The sequence below is a fragment of the Panicum virgatum genome, chromosome 1K, assembly GCF_016808335.1.
Source record: "Panicum virgatum strain AP13 chromosome 1K, P.virgatum_v5, whole genome shotgun sequence".
Lineage (NCBI taxonomy): Eukaryota > Viridiplantae > Streptophyta > Magnoliopsida > Poales > Poaceae > Panicum > Panicum virgatum.
This window is the reverse complement of record NC_053136.1, coordinates 56,744,141-56,761,046: the sequence shown is the minus strand read 5'-3', so window position 1 is coordinate 56,761,046 and position 16,906 is coordinate 56,744,141. Positions and strand designations below refer to the sequence as shown.

The 16,906-nt window shown below is 46.7% G+C and overlaps 2 protein-coding genes and 1 pseudogene across 7 annotated transcripts; 1 reads left to right on the top strand and 2 right to left on the bottom strand.

Annotated features, from left to right (window-relative positions):
- Positions 1-4,040: 4,040 nt before the first annotated feature.
- On the bottom strand, positions 4,041-10,056 carry LOC120647419 (epimerase family protein SDR39U1 homolog, chloroplastic-like). Of its 6 annotated transcripts, none has more exons than XR_005664809.1 (13): positions 9,877-10,055; positions 9,733-9,805; positions 9,563-9,622; positions 9,340-9,458; positions 9,145-9,189; positions 8,984-9,065; positions 8,799-8,860; positions 8,503-8,608; positions 8,323-8,383; positions 8,068-8,138; positions 7,718-7,783; positions 6,629-6,804; positions 5,322-5,463 (listed from the first exon to the last, which is right to left on the bottom strand). XR_005664809.1 is itself a non-coding variant. In XM_039924227.1 (13 exons), the coding sequence occupies exons 1-12, from the start codon at positions 9,985-9,987 to the stop codon at positions 6,740-6,742; spliced, it is 921 nt and encodes a 306-aa protein (XP_039780161.1). In that variant the 5' UTR covers positions 9,988-10,055; the 3' UTR covers positions 5,322-5,463; positions 6,725-6,739. The 6 variants fall into 6 exon arrangements, 5 of the variants coding, with proteins under 5 accessions (XP_039780141.1, XP_039780156.1, XP_039780169.1 ...); XM_039924227.1 differs by having other exon boundaries at positions 6,725-6,804; XM_039924222.1 differs by lacking the exons at positions 6,629-6,804; positions 7,718-7,783 and adding an exon at positions 5,033-5,236 and having other exon boundaries at positions 5,324-5,463.
- A 1,424-nt stretch (positions 10,057-11,480) lies between these two features.
- Positions 11,481-12,638, top strand: LOC120656658 (annotated as a pseudogene).
- Positions 12,528-16,449, bottom strand: LOC120647448 (rac-like GTP-binding protein 5). The gene is made up of 8 exons (XM_039924246.1): positions 16,211-16,449; positions 15,994-16,158; positions 14,551-14,638; positions 14,368-14,477; positions 14,198-14,261; positions 13,284-13,348; positions 13,127-13,192; positions 12,528-13,034 (listed from the first exon to the last, which is right to left on the bottom strand). Exons 2-8 carry the CDS (start codon positions 16,090-16,092, stop codon positions 12,933-12,935), a joined length of 594 nt encoding a protein of 197 aa, XP_039780180.1. The 5' UTR covers positions 16,093-16,158; positions 16,211-16,449; the 3' UTR covers positions 12,528-12,932.
- Between the last annotated feature and the right edge of the window lie 457 nt (positions 16,450-16,906).

Here is a 16,906-nt window from a genome sequence, read left to right as displayed (position 1 = left end):
ATCTTGTGGGTAAAGGATCCTCCAGAGGTAACATCAAGGTAAAAGGCGGATTCTGTGTCGAGTCCGATGTAAAAATGTTGAAGCAACACATGATCGGGTATCGACAGGTTAGGGCCAGACATTAGCAGAAGTGAAAATCTGGCCCAAGCCGCATCAATGGATTCCTTCTCTTTCTGCTGAAAGCAGAGGATATCCCTTTGTAGTGCGACGATACGGGGCTGGGGGGAGAACGAGAGACAAAACTTGTCTCTAAGTTCATCCCAGCTTCCGTTCACGCTACCTACAGTATATGTGTACCATTATTTAGCCTTCTCAACAAGAGAGAAGGGAAACAACTTTCACTTGAGGGTATCGTGTGACATGCCTGCGATGACACGACATGAACACACTTGCTCAAACTCCCGCAGATGATGGTATGGGTTTTCGCTATCTGACCCGTAGAAGGAAGATTTCTGAACCAAGGCGATCAGTTTGGGGCTGAACCCATAGCTGGATGCAAGAATTGGGTGTTCGGATTTTGGTGGCTCAATGAGCTCGCCCTTAGGAGCAAAGAAGCTTAGGATAGAGGGTTGCTCCATGATAGAAGGGATGAAGATAGAGATAAAGAGAAAAAGAAAGAGATTTTTTTGAAAAGATAAGATACGAGGACGAGTAGGCAAGAAGAAAGATACAGCAACCGTTCTTCGGCAACGGTGCCAGAAAGCTTGTTGGGTATTTTAACGATGCGAATAAATCCGCACGCATACGGATACCGTTGTAGTTTTCACCCGTGAGTAGTCAAGGGTATCGTATCCACAGGGAACGTGTGTGCACTAACTTCTTACTAAGTCGGTCCAAGGACACACCAAGATAAGTGGCGGGATAGAGAAGATTCCTGAGGTAGTACTAAGGATGAGTTAAGGTCGATCTCTCGGGCTAGATACTCGCTTCGGGCAACGGCTTACCCCTAAAATGGTCAGGAGACTCCGGCCAACGGCTCTACGCTATATCCGAATATGGAGGGCTACTAAGGACCAACAGGGCTGTCACCACCTGTGGACTACCTCACAGACCATGGGATATAAGCCAAACGAAGGTAACCCTTAGCCTAGACACCACGACTATGCTACTGATTACTACCGTAGTCTAACTACATTTGGTACCCCGTAGCAAACTACGGCACTCTGTATAAAACAGAGCGACGAACCCGCGAGTAAGAGAACTGATCTCACTCAAAGATTAGTACTATGCAAGAACAGAGAATCACAAATACTAACTTACTTTACTCCAAAAGAAGCCAGTATCTGTAGAGGTACAAGCTTGGAAAGGAACACCGATAGGCCCGGCGCTTCCCCGAACTACTCCTCACTCTCCTCCTTTATTCTAAGCACTAGCGAACTATCGCGTCGCCTTTGCAATGTGGCACTACTCTACTCCCTTGGATGGTGTGTGTTGAGAGGGGTGAGGGAGGCCCTTTTTATAGTCCTAATAGGTCGGTTCCCGGGTGAGATAAGGGCGGGAACGATGATAACCGCCTTCTAGAGGATAAGAACAATCTTTCCGCCAAAGATGAGCCTGAACCGCCTCAGTAGGGGGTCGGCCGATCCATGGGTTCGGCCAAACCCGACTAAGGCGGTTTGAGCCCATCTTTGGCCGCTGCACTCCTTGTGGGCCTCTTGTCCAGGATTCACGGTGCCCGGCCTTGGTTGGTCCGTTTGCTCTGTCAAATGGGCCTCTTTTGGATGTGTTACACAGGTAGCGATGTTCTGTGTATTTCTGTTGTGTCTTCTGCGTGTTTTCATATTATTCTTGACTTATGTCCCTGCAATCAACAATTCACCAACACTCGTGGAATTCGTTAGTAATAACTCCTACCACTACTGTTGATGTTCATTCTTCATGTCTTAATGCAGGAGTTGACGTCATATATTTTGCACCTAAGGACCATCAACAGTGTGGAATCTTTCCAATTCAGGTTCTGCAGGGTGAGGCCTTCGATTCTGTAGCTGTGAAAAAAAAACTAGCTCGATTCCGTGTCTGGATGGCAGAGATCTCAAAGGTTTTACTGTCGCCACAAAATCAGCATCGGCAGCCCACGGTGTCGAGGCCCGTAAGGTACCTTAACAGAAGGGTTGGCAGCCGTAATTGTTCCGACGTCATCTACACTGTCCACCCTACCTCCCTATGCACCATTCATGCCACAGGAAACTGATCTTGGAACTCGGATGACCTGTGACATCTCTGTCGGAACTGTTAGATTTTAGAGATACGAACACAGCTTTCTGGCCTATGGTAAATAATTTTTAGAAACATCTACAGGTGTGGAATCTTTCCAATTCAGGTTCTGCAGGGTGAGGCCTTCGATTCTTTAGCCGTGAAAAAAAAATCTAGCCCGATTCCATGTTCGGATGGCAGAGATCTCAAAGGTTTTACAGCCGCCACAAAATCAGCATCAGCCGCCCACGGTGTCGGCGCCCACAAGGTACCTTAACGGAAGGGGTGGCTGCCGTAATTGTTCCGACATCATCTACACTATCCACCCCACCTCTCTATGCACCATTGATGCCACAGGAAACCGATCTTGGAACTCGGATGACCTGTGACATCTCCGTCGGAACTTTAAGATTTTAGAGATACGAACGCAGCTGTCTGGCCTATGGTAAATAATTTTTAGAAAAATCTACAGGTGTGGAATCTTTCCAATTCAGGTTCTGCAGGGTGAGGCCTTCGATTCTGCAGCCGTGAAAAAATAAACTAGCTCGATTCCGTGTCCGGATGGCAGAGATCTCAAAGGTTTTACTGTCGCCACAAAATCAGCATCGGCAGCCCACGGTGTCGGGGCCCGCAAGGTACATTAACGGAAGGGTTGGCAGCCGTAATTATTCCAACGTCATCTAGACTGTCCACCCTACCTCCCTATGCACCATTGATGCCACAAGAAACCGATCTTGGAACTCGGATGACCTGTGACATCTCCGTCGGAACTGTTAGATTTTAGAGATACAAATGCAGCTGTCTGGCCTATGGTAAATAATTTTTAGAGACATCTACAGGTGTGGAATCTTTCCAATTCAGGTTTTGCGGGGTGAGGCCTTCGATTCTGCAGCCGTGAAAAAAAAAACTAGTTCGATTCCATGTCCGGATGGAAGAGATCTCAAAGGTTTTACTGTCTCCACAAAAATCAGCATCGGCAGCCCACGGTGTCGGGGCCCGTAAGGTACCTTAACGGAAGGGTTGGCGGCCGTAATTGTTCCGACATCATCTACACTGTCCACCCTATCTCCCTATGTACCATTCATGCCACAGAAAACCGATCTTGGAACTCGGATGACCTGTAGCATCTTCGTCGGAACTGTTAGATTTTAGAGATACGAAAGCAGCTGGGCGTGGGCTGTCCTGGGCCTCCTCTTGTCTGAATGCTGGGGTAGAGCCTGTCTTGAGTGGCTATGCTTCGGTTCTTGGGCTACTTTTGGTCCGTTTGAGTCTGAATCAGTGCTCTGATATTTTCTGTGATTTTATATCGGGCCAAAGTATGCTTGCAACCTGCATATTAGCTCAAAAATACAAATTGCATTTTTCTAGAATGTGAAGTGTGGTTTAGAGACTTTAATGGATAAAGATGTGTGTAAGAAATGCAAACTCTCATAATTTTCTGATCAAGTTGACGCTTGGAAATGGTGGTTAGTGAGCGTCAACAGACGGCGCTTGAAGACGTTCTGAGTGGCCTGCCGATCTCAGAGCAACCCTAGCGTGACGAAATCCGACGGAGTCCCTTCCGAGCTCGTCGTTCTAGATCGTTCGTGAAGCTCTGCCTGCACCGGTCAGACCGGTCGGCGGCACCGGTCAGATTGGTATGCCCAGAGTTTCGCTGGTGTTGGTCGTTTTGACGATCGTCGCGCGTTCTAGCACATTCGAGTGTGTTTGGCGCGATTCTGTAGTAACAGAGATGCACAAAGTATATATATGCTAGTCTTTGAAGAGATAATAATAGGTATATCGAAGATGTAGAGATGGCATTGTTGCGCCTAGCTAGCTGCGGGCACAATGCAAGTCCGTCCATGGAACAAATTATATATATGTATATATTAAAACATATATCTGGATGACGGTGTGCATGCTTACATATGGTCAGTAATTATTAAAAATACATATACATATACATAATCCAACAAGGATCGGATCGGCATAGATGCGTGCAGCCTCAAATGAAATGAAATGAAATAGAAAAAAAAATGGGTCGATCAATTTTACTGGTAAGGTGGTCAATGGCCACCGCCACCACCTTGAGCGGCAGCGGCACCTTGTGCTTCGGTCGGCTTGGCTGGTGCCTCCCCGGCATCCTGCAGGTTGGAGCGCCGGCCGTACACGCGCGCGTCCACGTTCGCGTGGAAGCGCGCGGCACCGGAGATGAGGTCGTTGATCGCCGCCCCGGCGGCACGGTTTCTGAGGCGGGCCTCCTGCGCGCGCTTGGTCCAGTACTCGTCCACGTCGCCGACCTGGAAATGCGCCGTCGCTGTCGACGCCACCAGCAGTAGCAGCAGAAAGCTCGCCATCACCGGCGTCGCTGTCGACATCGTCCTTCGTGTCGGCCGGCGGCGTACGTCCCCTGTTGTGCCGTTAGAAGCTAGCTAAGCAATCGTCCATGGATCATATATATCGATCCTAGATATACACATGCTTGTGGTGGGGCGCCTCCTGCGCTCGGACCTTGCCTATTTTTATATATTGACCAGCATGCACTTAATTTCTTTTCCTTAATTTTCTGGCTACGTACCCAGCTCGATCGATATATATAGCTACATATATAAGTTTAGTCAGAAGGATATCGAGGTTAATTTCAAGCTACCAGGTGTTCTAATTATTATTGGGATCTATTATATGATTATTTCTGTTATGGCATGCATGATTTTATTTTATTTTTTTATTGGCAATGCATGTAATTGTTGGGATCTTTATATGATTATTATATATTATATTTGTGGCTGACATCAATTTAGTTTTAACATGCATTTTGATTGGCATGCATAATAAAATATATATAGGCTCTGAACAGTTTATTATATATATATATATATATATATATATATATAGCCAAGCTCTATACAGCAGGTAGAGGCAGTGCACGTATGTCGTGGCAAAGGCCCTAAGTTGGTATGTCTTGGGCAATGGCCTTGAGAGCGTCTTCAACATAGGGGTATCTGTAGGAGAAGCCCAGATCCTTGGCCTTCACAGGGAGAACCTTTTGTCCTTCCCACACCTGCGCCGATCAAATTTACTTCACTAGAAGAAATGCTAGCTATTGGATAGATAGCAGTAGGACGGTGATCGAGCTTATATTAATTACCACAGAAGCCCCTTCACCAAGAACCGCTTTGAGCGCGAATTCTGGCACTGGCAACCACGAGGGCCGCCCGACGACTCGCCCCAGCTGTTGGCACAGCTCCGACAAACGCACAGGGTTCGGTGCCGTTCCGTTGATTACACCTGATTAACAAAGGCTACTCTCAATATATACATATATATAGTATACTTTATTTGTAATATACACAGAGAGCATTCCATAATTGATGTGCATAAACACCTACAATGATGGATACCCCAGAAAGGCCCTCTCCCTCCCTCCCTCCCTCTCTGGGAAAAATCCATTCTACACGCATGTGTAGCTACTCCCACATATGTATCTCATGATGTAGAACTGACCCAACAAAGAGCATGTACTTAGAGTATGTGATCATACTAGACCGTCTACGATGGCATATATTTTGTATGTGACTATACATAGCATATGTGAACATACTAATTTTTATATACTAGTACTAAGGTATAACTATAATATATTTAAAAAAATAGGGATGCTTTTGAAATTTTCCATTCATATCACTTTGAAGTATCTTAGAATTAGTATGTGAACATGCGTGATAAATGAGTATATGAACATACACACGATGGTAAATTGATGGTGAGAGTTGCTACAGTGTAGATAAAAAGCATTCCTATTCGGAAATAAACTATGATTATAATTTAGTACAAGTATATAAAAATAAGTATATTCATATATTTTATGTATGGTCACATAACCAACGTACATACCATCATAGATGGTCTAGTATGATAACATACTCCATGTATATACTCTTTGTTGGATCAGATACGTCCTACATCATGAGATACACACATGGGAGTAACTACAAGTGAGCGTAGAAAGGATATATATATATATATATATATATATATATATATATATATATATATATATATATATATATATATATATATATAATGCACCTGGGTGCATTTTGTACAGAGAATGCACCCACCCTCTAAGTTGCGACTGGTTCGCGTCCAGTTGCAACCGAGTCGATCTGAGTTGCAACTAGTTTGCGTCAAGTTGCGATTGGTTCGCGCCTAGTTGCAGTTAGTTCCACCCAGTTGCAATTGGTCTATGCTCCCGGTTGCAATGTAGTCTCTCGATTGCAACTGCAGGATGGGTGCATTAGAGAATACACCTTGTTGCATTTTAGCCTTGTCGCACGCCCTCACACATACAAACGTTTCTAGTACTCATTAATGGACATCATTGCTAGGGAAATAGCTCAACCCATATATAGAAATGGAGCTCATATAAAAGTTCTATTTGTGAATATTGTACCTACGAGGAGCTTGCAATTAAATTGCCACCTCTCTCCATTCTTCTATGCAAAGGATCCAAAGGATCACGAAGAGGGAACTTTATCTGAACACTTACACTCCTCACTTTCTCCTACTTTGTGCCTTGATCCCTCCTTTTTTTTTCCTCCCCTTTCTCTGTTTGTAGGAGGAAAATCCCTAAGGCTCCGTTTGGATGCAGACATTGGAAGCCTTGGTATTGGGCCGAATACCAAAGCTATTGTTTGGATGGAGATGAAATTGTAAGATGGAATTTGATGAGATAGCAAATACCAATTCGTGTTTGGATGTCCATACCGTCAAATTGAGAATTGGTACATCACCCTTGTGCATCCGCTGTGCCCCTTCCTGCTCCGCGCAGCCGTTGCCTCGAGCGCCCCATTCTCCTGTGTCGAAGAGGAGAGGACGCCGGCCATGGAGAGGGGAGCGGCGCGGCCATTGGAAGGGGCGCAGCACCCAGAGGGAGGGGTCCAAAGGAGGAGGAAGGGAGGTGGGCGACGCGGCTCTCCAGCGGAGAGCGAGGGAAGGTGGCGCGCGCAGCTATCCAGCGGAGAGGGAGGGGAGGAGGCGGCGCGGCTCTCCATGGAGGAGGCAGGGGAGGGTAGGGGTGGCACAGTTCGCCGGCGGAGGAGGCGGAAGAGAGGAGGGGTGGCACAGTTCGCCGATGGAGGGGGAAAAGGAGGGGGTGGCGCGGTTCGCCGGCGGAGGAGGTCGGGGAGAGGAGGGGTGGCGCAGTTCACCAGCGGAGGATGCAGGGGAGAGACGGTGTGGTTTGCCGGCGGAGAAGGCAGGGGAGGGGAGGGACAACGCGGTTCGCCGGTGGAGGAGGCAGTGGAGAGGAGGGGCGGCGCGATTCACCCGGGGAGGGGGAGGGGAGGGGCGGCGCGGGTGACAGGGGTCGGGCCGCCACCGCATCTGACGGAGGGAGCGAGGGAGTTGAGCCCGCGAGTGGGGAATCGCGGAAGAGACCGATTCAGCGCAAAACCGAGGGGAGTGGCTCGGTATTGAGATGAAGGGGATGCAGGTGCGGTGAATACCGCTTGGTATTGATGTCGAATTCCAATGCTAATTCCAGGACCAGCCAAACAACTGATATTGGATGAACTCAATGCCAATTCCGAATTCCAGGCTTCAATATCTACATCCAAACAATGCCTAACAATCATGCCCAAGCAGTATCTTGTACAAGACTTATTACCATGTCAACAAACTAGTTCGTGTCATGTAATGTGTCACTAGGAGTAGCCTAAATGAAATAGCTATTCATCCAATAAATAAAGCAGTTTTCATGGTGCAATAGGGTGCTTGCATGGATTCTAGCATGGCAAATCATATCACCAATATACTACTGGAGTTGATCCAATGTGCAATTCATGTAAAACAAGGGGATCAAAGAATGTGCAGTAGTGGAAGTGAGATCACCTTTGTACGCAGGGTTAATTAGAGATTCGTAGATGAGGTTCACCAGGTCGTCTAGATGAATCCAAGAAAACCTGGCGACAAATTTAGTGAAGATATATGACATTAAGTCAATAGATATAGTAGGGAGTACAACACAGACACAGAGGTACAATATGTCAAATTTGAATGTACTAACGCTCAAACCCGTATGTCTCGAACTCGAAATGGATTTAACTAGGATGCCAGCATATATAATAGAAGCGAAAGAGAAACAACCATTGGCGTCCCGTCCCAAGAGGACCACCGGCAAACATCATAAAAAGAGGGATCATCTTTGCTGCAGATAGACGGATGAGTTAGGTGAACAATGCGGCTCAAATCGGAATGATCCTTGAACAAGGGCGGGGGAAAAGAAAAGAGAAGGCAAACGAAATGAAATGAATGGAACCCACCGACCTAGAGCACCACCGTCCTTGCCAAGAACAACCCCAATCCGGAGAAGCACAAGTCTAACATCCTGCTGGTTTACTTGACGTGCTGTGGCCTCCCATTCTCTGCACACCTGCGCTTTTTACCCATGTTGTCGGGCACGCCCCAGATTGTTGTAAGGCGCATGGAGATGGAAAATGATCGATGCATCGTGCATGCGGTGAGCAATGATCTTTTTTTTTTTTGGAAAGACGTGACGGTGCTGGACTGCTCGAGTAGTGTTTGAAAGCAGGCAGTGCAAGCTGCAACTGATGAAGCCTAACCTCTGCTAGGTAGTCATTGCCAGATGGACTTGATTCATCAAAGCTATGGACTTCGCTGGTACCTACAGCATACATGCATGCAGTAGATTGAAATTGATCAGTCCATGTGTTCCTGTTTCGACTACGGATTAAACTGGTGGATGCTAGCTCAGCAAGATCAGGAGACTAGTTCATGTATTATGTACCATAGTAGCCAATGGCTGTCGCACTCACAAACACTGAGGGTTGAACATCAGCATTTCCAGCATGGTTTATGTATTTCACCACCTTCAGCAATCAAAATTGGGAACCAGACCAGACGAAGCAGCAGCTAGCACATGTTTTTATTTGAATTGTAGGTACGTACCTTTGATGTAACATTGACCCGGCTCCGCTTAATTTCCTGTTTAATCTGCGAAAGAGAAGGCGGCACGACTAGAGAGAGAGAGAGAGAGAGAGAGAGAGAGAGAGAGAGAGAGAGAGAGAGAGAGAGAGAGAGAGAGAGAGAGAGAGAGCGAAGATATCTAGTGCGGATGGAAGAACCAACCAAAGGAGAGTGGACCTCTGGTGACCATTTTGTGCTTATGGGCATGCCGGCCAAGTTGACAACAGCAGAGGAGCCTCTCACGCATGCCTCCCAATCTCCTTGTTCGGCTATTGTGACTCCGGGGTAGGTGGAAACTGCAATGGATCGGATGTAGAATACATAGATGGATGGATGAAAAATGTGATTTCTTGATCGTTGCTCGTTAGCTTGTTCAGTTGAGCTGGGGCTTATATATTACCAGGAAAAACTGATGCGGCCTTGGTGGCAGACCTTGTTAAGACGAAAACCTTGTGATCATCTGCGTTGCGTGTGATCAAACTTATATAGGAGTACATGCTGTACATCTAGCTAGTGAGCAAGCAGGTTTAATCTAAAAAAATTGGCTAGTGAGCAGGTAGATGAGCAAACCCGATAGAAGCTTCTGAACCAATCTGCGCCCAATGAAACCTGTGGCTCCAGTGATGGAAACAGTCATGGGAGGCTGAAACCAAGCAAGAATGTGCAGGATGAGCGCAAGTCTAGGCAGAGAGATGAGAGGTTGTAATTAACGACATTCTCAGAGTTGAGGGCGCAGCGCAGGTGCATGTGCCTCCTCGACCGCGGATATCCTCCGACCGGAGGCTGCTTCGGCTTCAGCTGCAGGAAGGGGGTGGGGAAACCCATAGCGGCGGCGGCGGCGGCGGAGCACGGGTCGGCTCCGACTCCCCGCTCCAATCTCGTCCATGAATGAATTGAATGGTGTTTGTTGTTGGTTGGATAAGGCACCGCCAACGGTCCAGCTGTCAGCGATGTTGGGCTGGGCCTAAAATCACTTTTGCAGTCAGCCCGACAAGCAAGGTGGTCATGTTGATTTCTGCTCGATCACCAGCCGGGCTATGCTTTGACTGGAGGTGGGCCCCTGACACTCCATCTCACTTGGGGTTGGGGTCTGAATTGCACGTCAATGACATTACCGAACAAAAAAAAAGGGTTAGATTTGATAGAATAAATGGAATAGTAGTTAAGATATAGATTGAATTAGGAATTGACTATCAGCTCGAGCAGCAATGGTCTTAGGTTATGAATTGAGAAACGAGAACAAACTGGAATTAAGAGTTCTTTTGGACATGACATGATTCAGAACAAGAGATGACATGACAAATGACATTTCATTCCGCTATGTTTGTGGTGCATTTAAGACAATGCCATAGATCCAATTAACCATATCTTTTACATTTCAGCTCCGGATTCTTGCATTTCTACAATTGTACCACCAAGTGGTATCTTTTAGTTTGTTTTTATAATTTTTATTATTCTAACCAATGTACTATTCTTAATTATAAAATATATTTTAGTTTAAAATAAACTATAATTATTACTCTTTTAATTGTCCAAATATATAATAAAAAATGCACATAGTATATAATATGCTAAACTTGTATATAATCGCATTAAGTGTGATACATATAGGTACGAGGCCGTCGCTCATAACAACAGAGGCTTATATTTGCACGTTATATTCTTATGACAGCAGTCGCTAAACTTGTTTTGGTGTGCCATCTAGGTTCCCAAACTCTTAAAATGCATTTTCAGATCCCTAAACTTTTTCAAGGTGTCACATAAGTTCCTAATCTCTCAAAATGCATTTTTAGACCTATAAACTTGTCTCGTGGTGTCATGCAAGCCCCTAAACTTTCTAGATACTATTTTAATTTAATATAATTGCTATTTTAATTTTTATTAAGAATGGAAACAAAATATCTTAATAAATTTATAAAAAGTGCATGCAAAATATAAACAGTTAGTAGGAAATATTAAGGATTAGCATTAATATCTCCATTTTGAATGAGAAAACTATAATATCCACTGTTGATATCAAATGATTTAGATTAACACATGATGTATGATTAATAAGCAGCTAAATTAAAATGGTCTTAGTGATAAAAGTTCTAAATGAATCGGCTGGAAAATACATTTTGAATACAATTAATTAATGGCAATTTTCAGGGGTACAAAAATTTACCTTGAGAGACATATCAAGATAAATTTGGGAATCTAAAAATACATCTTGAGAGTTTAAAGACCTAGATGATACCTCGTGAGTCGTGACAAATACGAGGACTGTCATGCATTTTACTCTATTCTTATTATTGCAGTAGATAGCCGTGGAAGAGGACATGAACATGATGATAGGACATGTATTTTACTGAATTGATGCACCGAGACACACCAATTATAGCTTTTACTTTACGAGGAAAGTAGTACGTTACTTTTACTTTATGGCACATTTCATTTGACCCTTATCTTTTGTCTACCAACCGTTCCTCTCTCCCTCGCTCAGTCTATCACTAACTGAGGAGCGAGGCCTGACTCCTGAGGACAGCTGAGGGAGGAAGAGGAAGGACACAGGCTGGGGGCCGCTTCCGCCGCAAAGATCCATGGTTGGTGACTAAATCTCAAATGCGCTTCGGCTTGGTAGATTTCCATTTATTTACCCTTGATTTGAGACCCGAAAGCTCCGGCGGCAGGGAACCCGGCCAATGACCTTGTGGCGCTGATCAACGGCAAGAGGGCGGCGAGCAAGCTGCCCGCGCTGCGCAACAGCGCCGGCCTGGGGTGCATGGCGCTCCAGTACATCTCCGAGTGCATGGCCATGGCCGCCGCAGCCTGCAGCAGCGACAACACGGTGGCGTGCCAACCCCCGGAGGCGCACATCACGGAGGTGTACGCCGCCAACTGCGGCGTGGAGCTCCCCACGGTGGACGTCATCTCCGGCCGCCGCCGGGAGCGCGCCGGCCCGGAGGGCCTTGCAGGCCGGCAACACCACCAATGCCATTGCCACCGAGATCCTCGGCAAGGAGCACACCCAGGTGGGCGCCGGCTTCGACCGGGCGCACCGCCGCGGGCCCTTCTTCTGGTGCCTCCTCTTCAGCAGCGGCAGCGCCAACTCCACCTTCCTGCTGGAGGCCGGGGGGAAGGGCATCCGGCAGACCCACGGCTGCTTCAGCGCTCCAGATCGGACCTCGTGCAACGCCGCGGCGCGGCACGTCGGCGCGGCGGCTGCACTCCCCCTCCTTCACTCTTCCTTCTCTCCTCCTGGTAAACAAGGAAGAGCCTTGATATGATGATGGTCATGTGAACCAACGAACATTTGGCACGCCAGACTGATTGATTTCCCTTCGGTTTGGTTCTACCAATCTATCCTCCTAGACAGAATGAATGGATGAATGAATGGGTTGTATTCTTCAACGTATGGATAAATTAAATTCGCATGAATTTCGACTCAAATTCAAAGCGAACAAACACAAGCATGACGGGACAGCAGCTTATCCAAACAAACACAACACATCAAACTAACATCTACAGAGACTCAACTAGTCAAGTGACTGCCTAGTTTCGGCAACCTGCTGCTATATTGCAAATCCACCGATAATTTCTGTTTCGCCCATACAAAACACGCAGTGATCGGTCAACAGGCATGACTTCTAGTAGGACCCTAGAAACCAAGTGCATCAGGCAGGATCTTTCAAGATCAACACCACAAGATATGCCTTGTGCTGGTCCTTTGAAGCGCAGCCAGAGGCAGCAAAAGATGTTGCGGGACATCTGCTGAGTCTGCCATTTACTAGTTATAAAATGACGCATCCTTTCTGCGCCTTTTTCTTCTTTCTCTTTTGCTTTGGAGGCTGGAGAACCACCTTAATGGCCGCGTCAAACACTGCTTTGATGTTCTGGAGGTGCAAGGCGGCAGGGGTCAGTAAGCATGCACAGCAAGTGAGCTCAATGATGCATCTTCTGCAGGGAAAGAAAAGAACTGCACTACTTGTTGGGTTTTTGAACTGCATTCGATGTAGGCAGCTGCACCAATTAGCTTCCTCAGCTCTTCACCCTGCATAGATCGGTGAAACGGTACCTGTTTAAATATTTATGCCGCTACGCCGCCAAAGTGATAAGACGAAGGCAGATAATTCTTAGCGTACCTGGGCAGTAGAGATAGGAACAGCACCAGGGTGATCAACAAAAAACTGCTTATCATCCCGCAGATCTATCACCAATAACTAGAAAGTTAAGCAACATCGACTATCATATCTAATAAACAAAGAACCTGTAGCAGCACAATAACAGCCAAAAGCTAAAAGACCGATTATGAGGTTAGTAAAATGAGATGATCTAGTGCAGCCACTGCTGCATATATACATGATTTGATCATAGATTTTCCTACAAATTTGCCTCAAAAAATGAAAATATACACGCATATTCACGCACTGGATGGACGTGCTTCTGCAGAATTTTATTTGATAAAACAATCTTTATGTTAGCAACATTTTGATTATATCTTTTGTTTAACATGTTCCCTAAAAAGTTTAGTTGCGTCATGCATATTTCACAAGTAAATAAACTGGTTTAACATAAGTAGGTCTAGGGAGACAATGATTAACCAGCGCAATGTTGGCATTTTGCCTAATGCTCAACAATCTCTCAATCCTGGCAGACATGTGATCCAATCAAATACATTAAGCAACGTTTCAATCAAATACACTAAGCAATGATGTCCCTGCCCAATTCCAATAGCTTGTATTTTGCTTCTACAATGGTCACATATATTTCCACAAACATGGCAATATATACTTTTATCTTTGAAAGATTGTTTCTATAACATCATTTTGGGAGGGGAGAGAGAGAGGTGGAGGGTTGGCTGGCATCAAATGGCTTGGCAGGAATTCATAAGCAAGTGAATCAAAATTTCTGAGAAATGGGGATAACAATACAGTTTGGGCGGCACGAGCTTTCACATGTGAGATTCAGAAAATCTTGGCAGTGCATATGGCGATGAATAAGAATAAAAGGCCACGTGATAAGCACAAACGCAATGCATTATGAGGTCAAAGCATACCAAGCTTGGTCCCGACAAGAATTATAGGCACGCCAGGAGCATAGTGCCTTAATTCAGGAATCCACTGGAAAAGGAGACATGCACAGGTCATTGCAAGAAATGCAAAGCTAAATTAAATAAGATTCCATCAAGTGAGGGGGCAAAGTAAGTGAGCATCGTGAGGTTTTTGCCTTCTTTGATACATTCTCGTAGCTTGCTTTGCTGATGAGAGAAAAGGCGAGCAGAAAAACATCAGCACCACGATAGCTCAACGGGCGCAGTCTATTGTAGTCCTCTTGTCCTGTAAAATCCATAGAGTATGGTTACAGTACTCGGGGGCGGGAAGAAGACCAGACGTGAAGAAGGATGCTAACCTGCGGTGTCCCACAGACCCAAGTTGATGGTGCTTCCGTCAACCACAACATTGGCACTGAAGTTGTCGAACACAGTTGGAACATAATCCTGCAGCATTGAGATGCCCCATGTAGGGATATAAGCAACGGAGTAATGTAACTGAGGCTACACAAGTGAACGGAGACTAACAAACCGGCTGTAGGCACATTTTTGGCCGGGGAAAAAAAAGAGCCAGCTACTGCGTGAAGCTCTGATGTCACAAGAGAAGATGGGCAAAAGGACACCCTATCCCAGCGGCGGAGGCAGGAATTCAAGATTGGGTGTACATGCGTATTACCGAAACCGAACAATCATCGCACATAAAAGATAGAGCTTCATGAAAATAAGGTTAAAGTTACATGATACAATACAAATAGTTCCTTAATCTATTATCCATACAATAAAAAAGTTACAAATTAACTCGACGAGGTGGCTTTTGGAAACGGGAGATGATGTCTTCATCAGCAACACATAGGAAAAATTCCTTCTCAATAAATGGAACCAAGCAATCATTTAAGTATTGATCCCCCATGCTATTTCTTAGCTTGTTCTTCACAAAATTCAAAGCTGAAAATGCCCGCATTTGTGCTTGCCGTGGCCGGCGATGCTTCCGGCGCATCCGCAGATTCCGCGCCCGCCGTGGGTGCCGTGCACTCGGCTGCCACAGTCGCCGGCTGTGCAGCAACAGCAGGCATGGCCCTGCAGCTGCCGCCGACGCCGATTCGCCCTCCGTTCCGTGGCTCCGTCAAATCTGCTGCCAGAGCCAGCAGCCAGGTGCCGGCCGCCGCCTAACTCCAAGGGTAAGGGCCAACCCTAGCTAGCAGCAGCAGAAAATAGAAGAGGAGAGGAGAGGTCGATTGAGGAATGAGGAGAGATCTCGTGGAGAGCCCCGAAGGGGATTGGCGTGAGGGTGAGGCAGTGTAGCTGAGATAGCAGGCCAGCCCACGGGCCTAGTTCTCTAATTTGGGCTCAAATAAACATGATCTAACTCAGTTATAGACACTTGATAAAACTTTTTTGCCCAAATTATTGGGTGTACATCTGTACACCCATGCCGCCCCTGCCCTATCCTATGGGGCTCTCCAACGACAGCGGGCAAATCAAGCTAAACTATGGGTATGGTACGATTTTCTAATCCCTGATTACAGTTGCGTGATTTCCTTCTTTTTTCCCCTCCTCGAAAAATCATCTGGGAGTAGGTATTTATGCCTGTTTGTCGGGAGAATCAGCTAAGCTGTATCCAGATGGTTATTATTTATATTAGGCAGAAATCAATGTGCGAAAGAAGATGAATTTCGTCCGTTTATCCTCTCCCCTGACTCCGTGAGTGAGGAGGAGGAGCCAGTCTATTCTATCTCATATATAGGCCAGATGGCCAAGCCGTACAAAGGGGGCGAAGAAAGAAAGAAAGAAAATCAACTCACGGTGGGGAAAGTGTTGGAGGTGTAGGAGATAAGCATGCAGGTCTTGCCGACGGCGCCGTCCCCCACGGTGACGCACTTGATGAACCGAGAAGCGCTCATCGGTGGAGCAGATGTAGATCTGCTCTTCTCCTCTTTGACTCGTGTGTGTGTGTGTGTGTGTGTGTGTGTGTGTGTGTGTGTGTGTGTGTGTGTGTGAGAGAGAGAGAGAGAGAGAGAGAGAGAGAGAGAGAGAGGCCTCAGGCCACACGTCTCCCTGGGGCGGACGGAGGCAGGGCAGGCCGGCCGGCCGGCCGGTGGGTCCTGAGAGAGCTGCTCTCCTCTCCTGCGATCACAGTCTCTCCACACCGGCTGACTCCCGTCCCACCCCAAGCCGCCGAGTCCCTCGCTCGTCTCGTCAGTGTCTCCCTACCGCTGATGGTGGTACGGGTGAGGTGAGGTGAGGTGGAAGACTGGTGATGGCGATGACGCTCTTACGGCGGACGAATGAGGGGCGAGTGGCGACCGGCGAGCCAGAGAAGCCCAAGCCCATCCCGGCCCAGGCAAGGCCCAGAGCTCCGTCTAGACTAATCGATGGTTGGTTGGCGCGTTTTTTTATTTTTGTATTTTTTTAAAAAAAATACAGAAATATATTTTTGGTTTCATGTTTTACAGTTCTATACCCCTACCGCCCGGCAGGGGGCGGCAGGGGGCCTATCGCCCGGCAGGGAGGCGGTAGGGACCTATATGTAAATAAAAAGAAATTTATTTTGCGCAGAGATCCTTGGAGGGAGCCTGGGCCTGCCGTCCGGCAGGCTCCCTCCTCAAATATAAAACTCCGCCCCTTCCCTCTGCGCCCTCATTTTCTGCCCATGAAATCCAGAGAGAGGAGGGGTGAGGGAGGTAAAAAAAACCGGCGAAGCCCTGCAGGATTTTG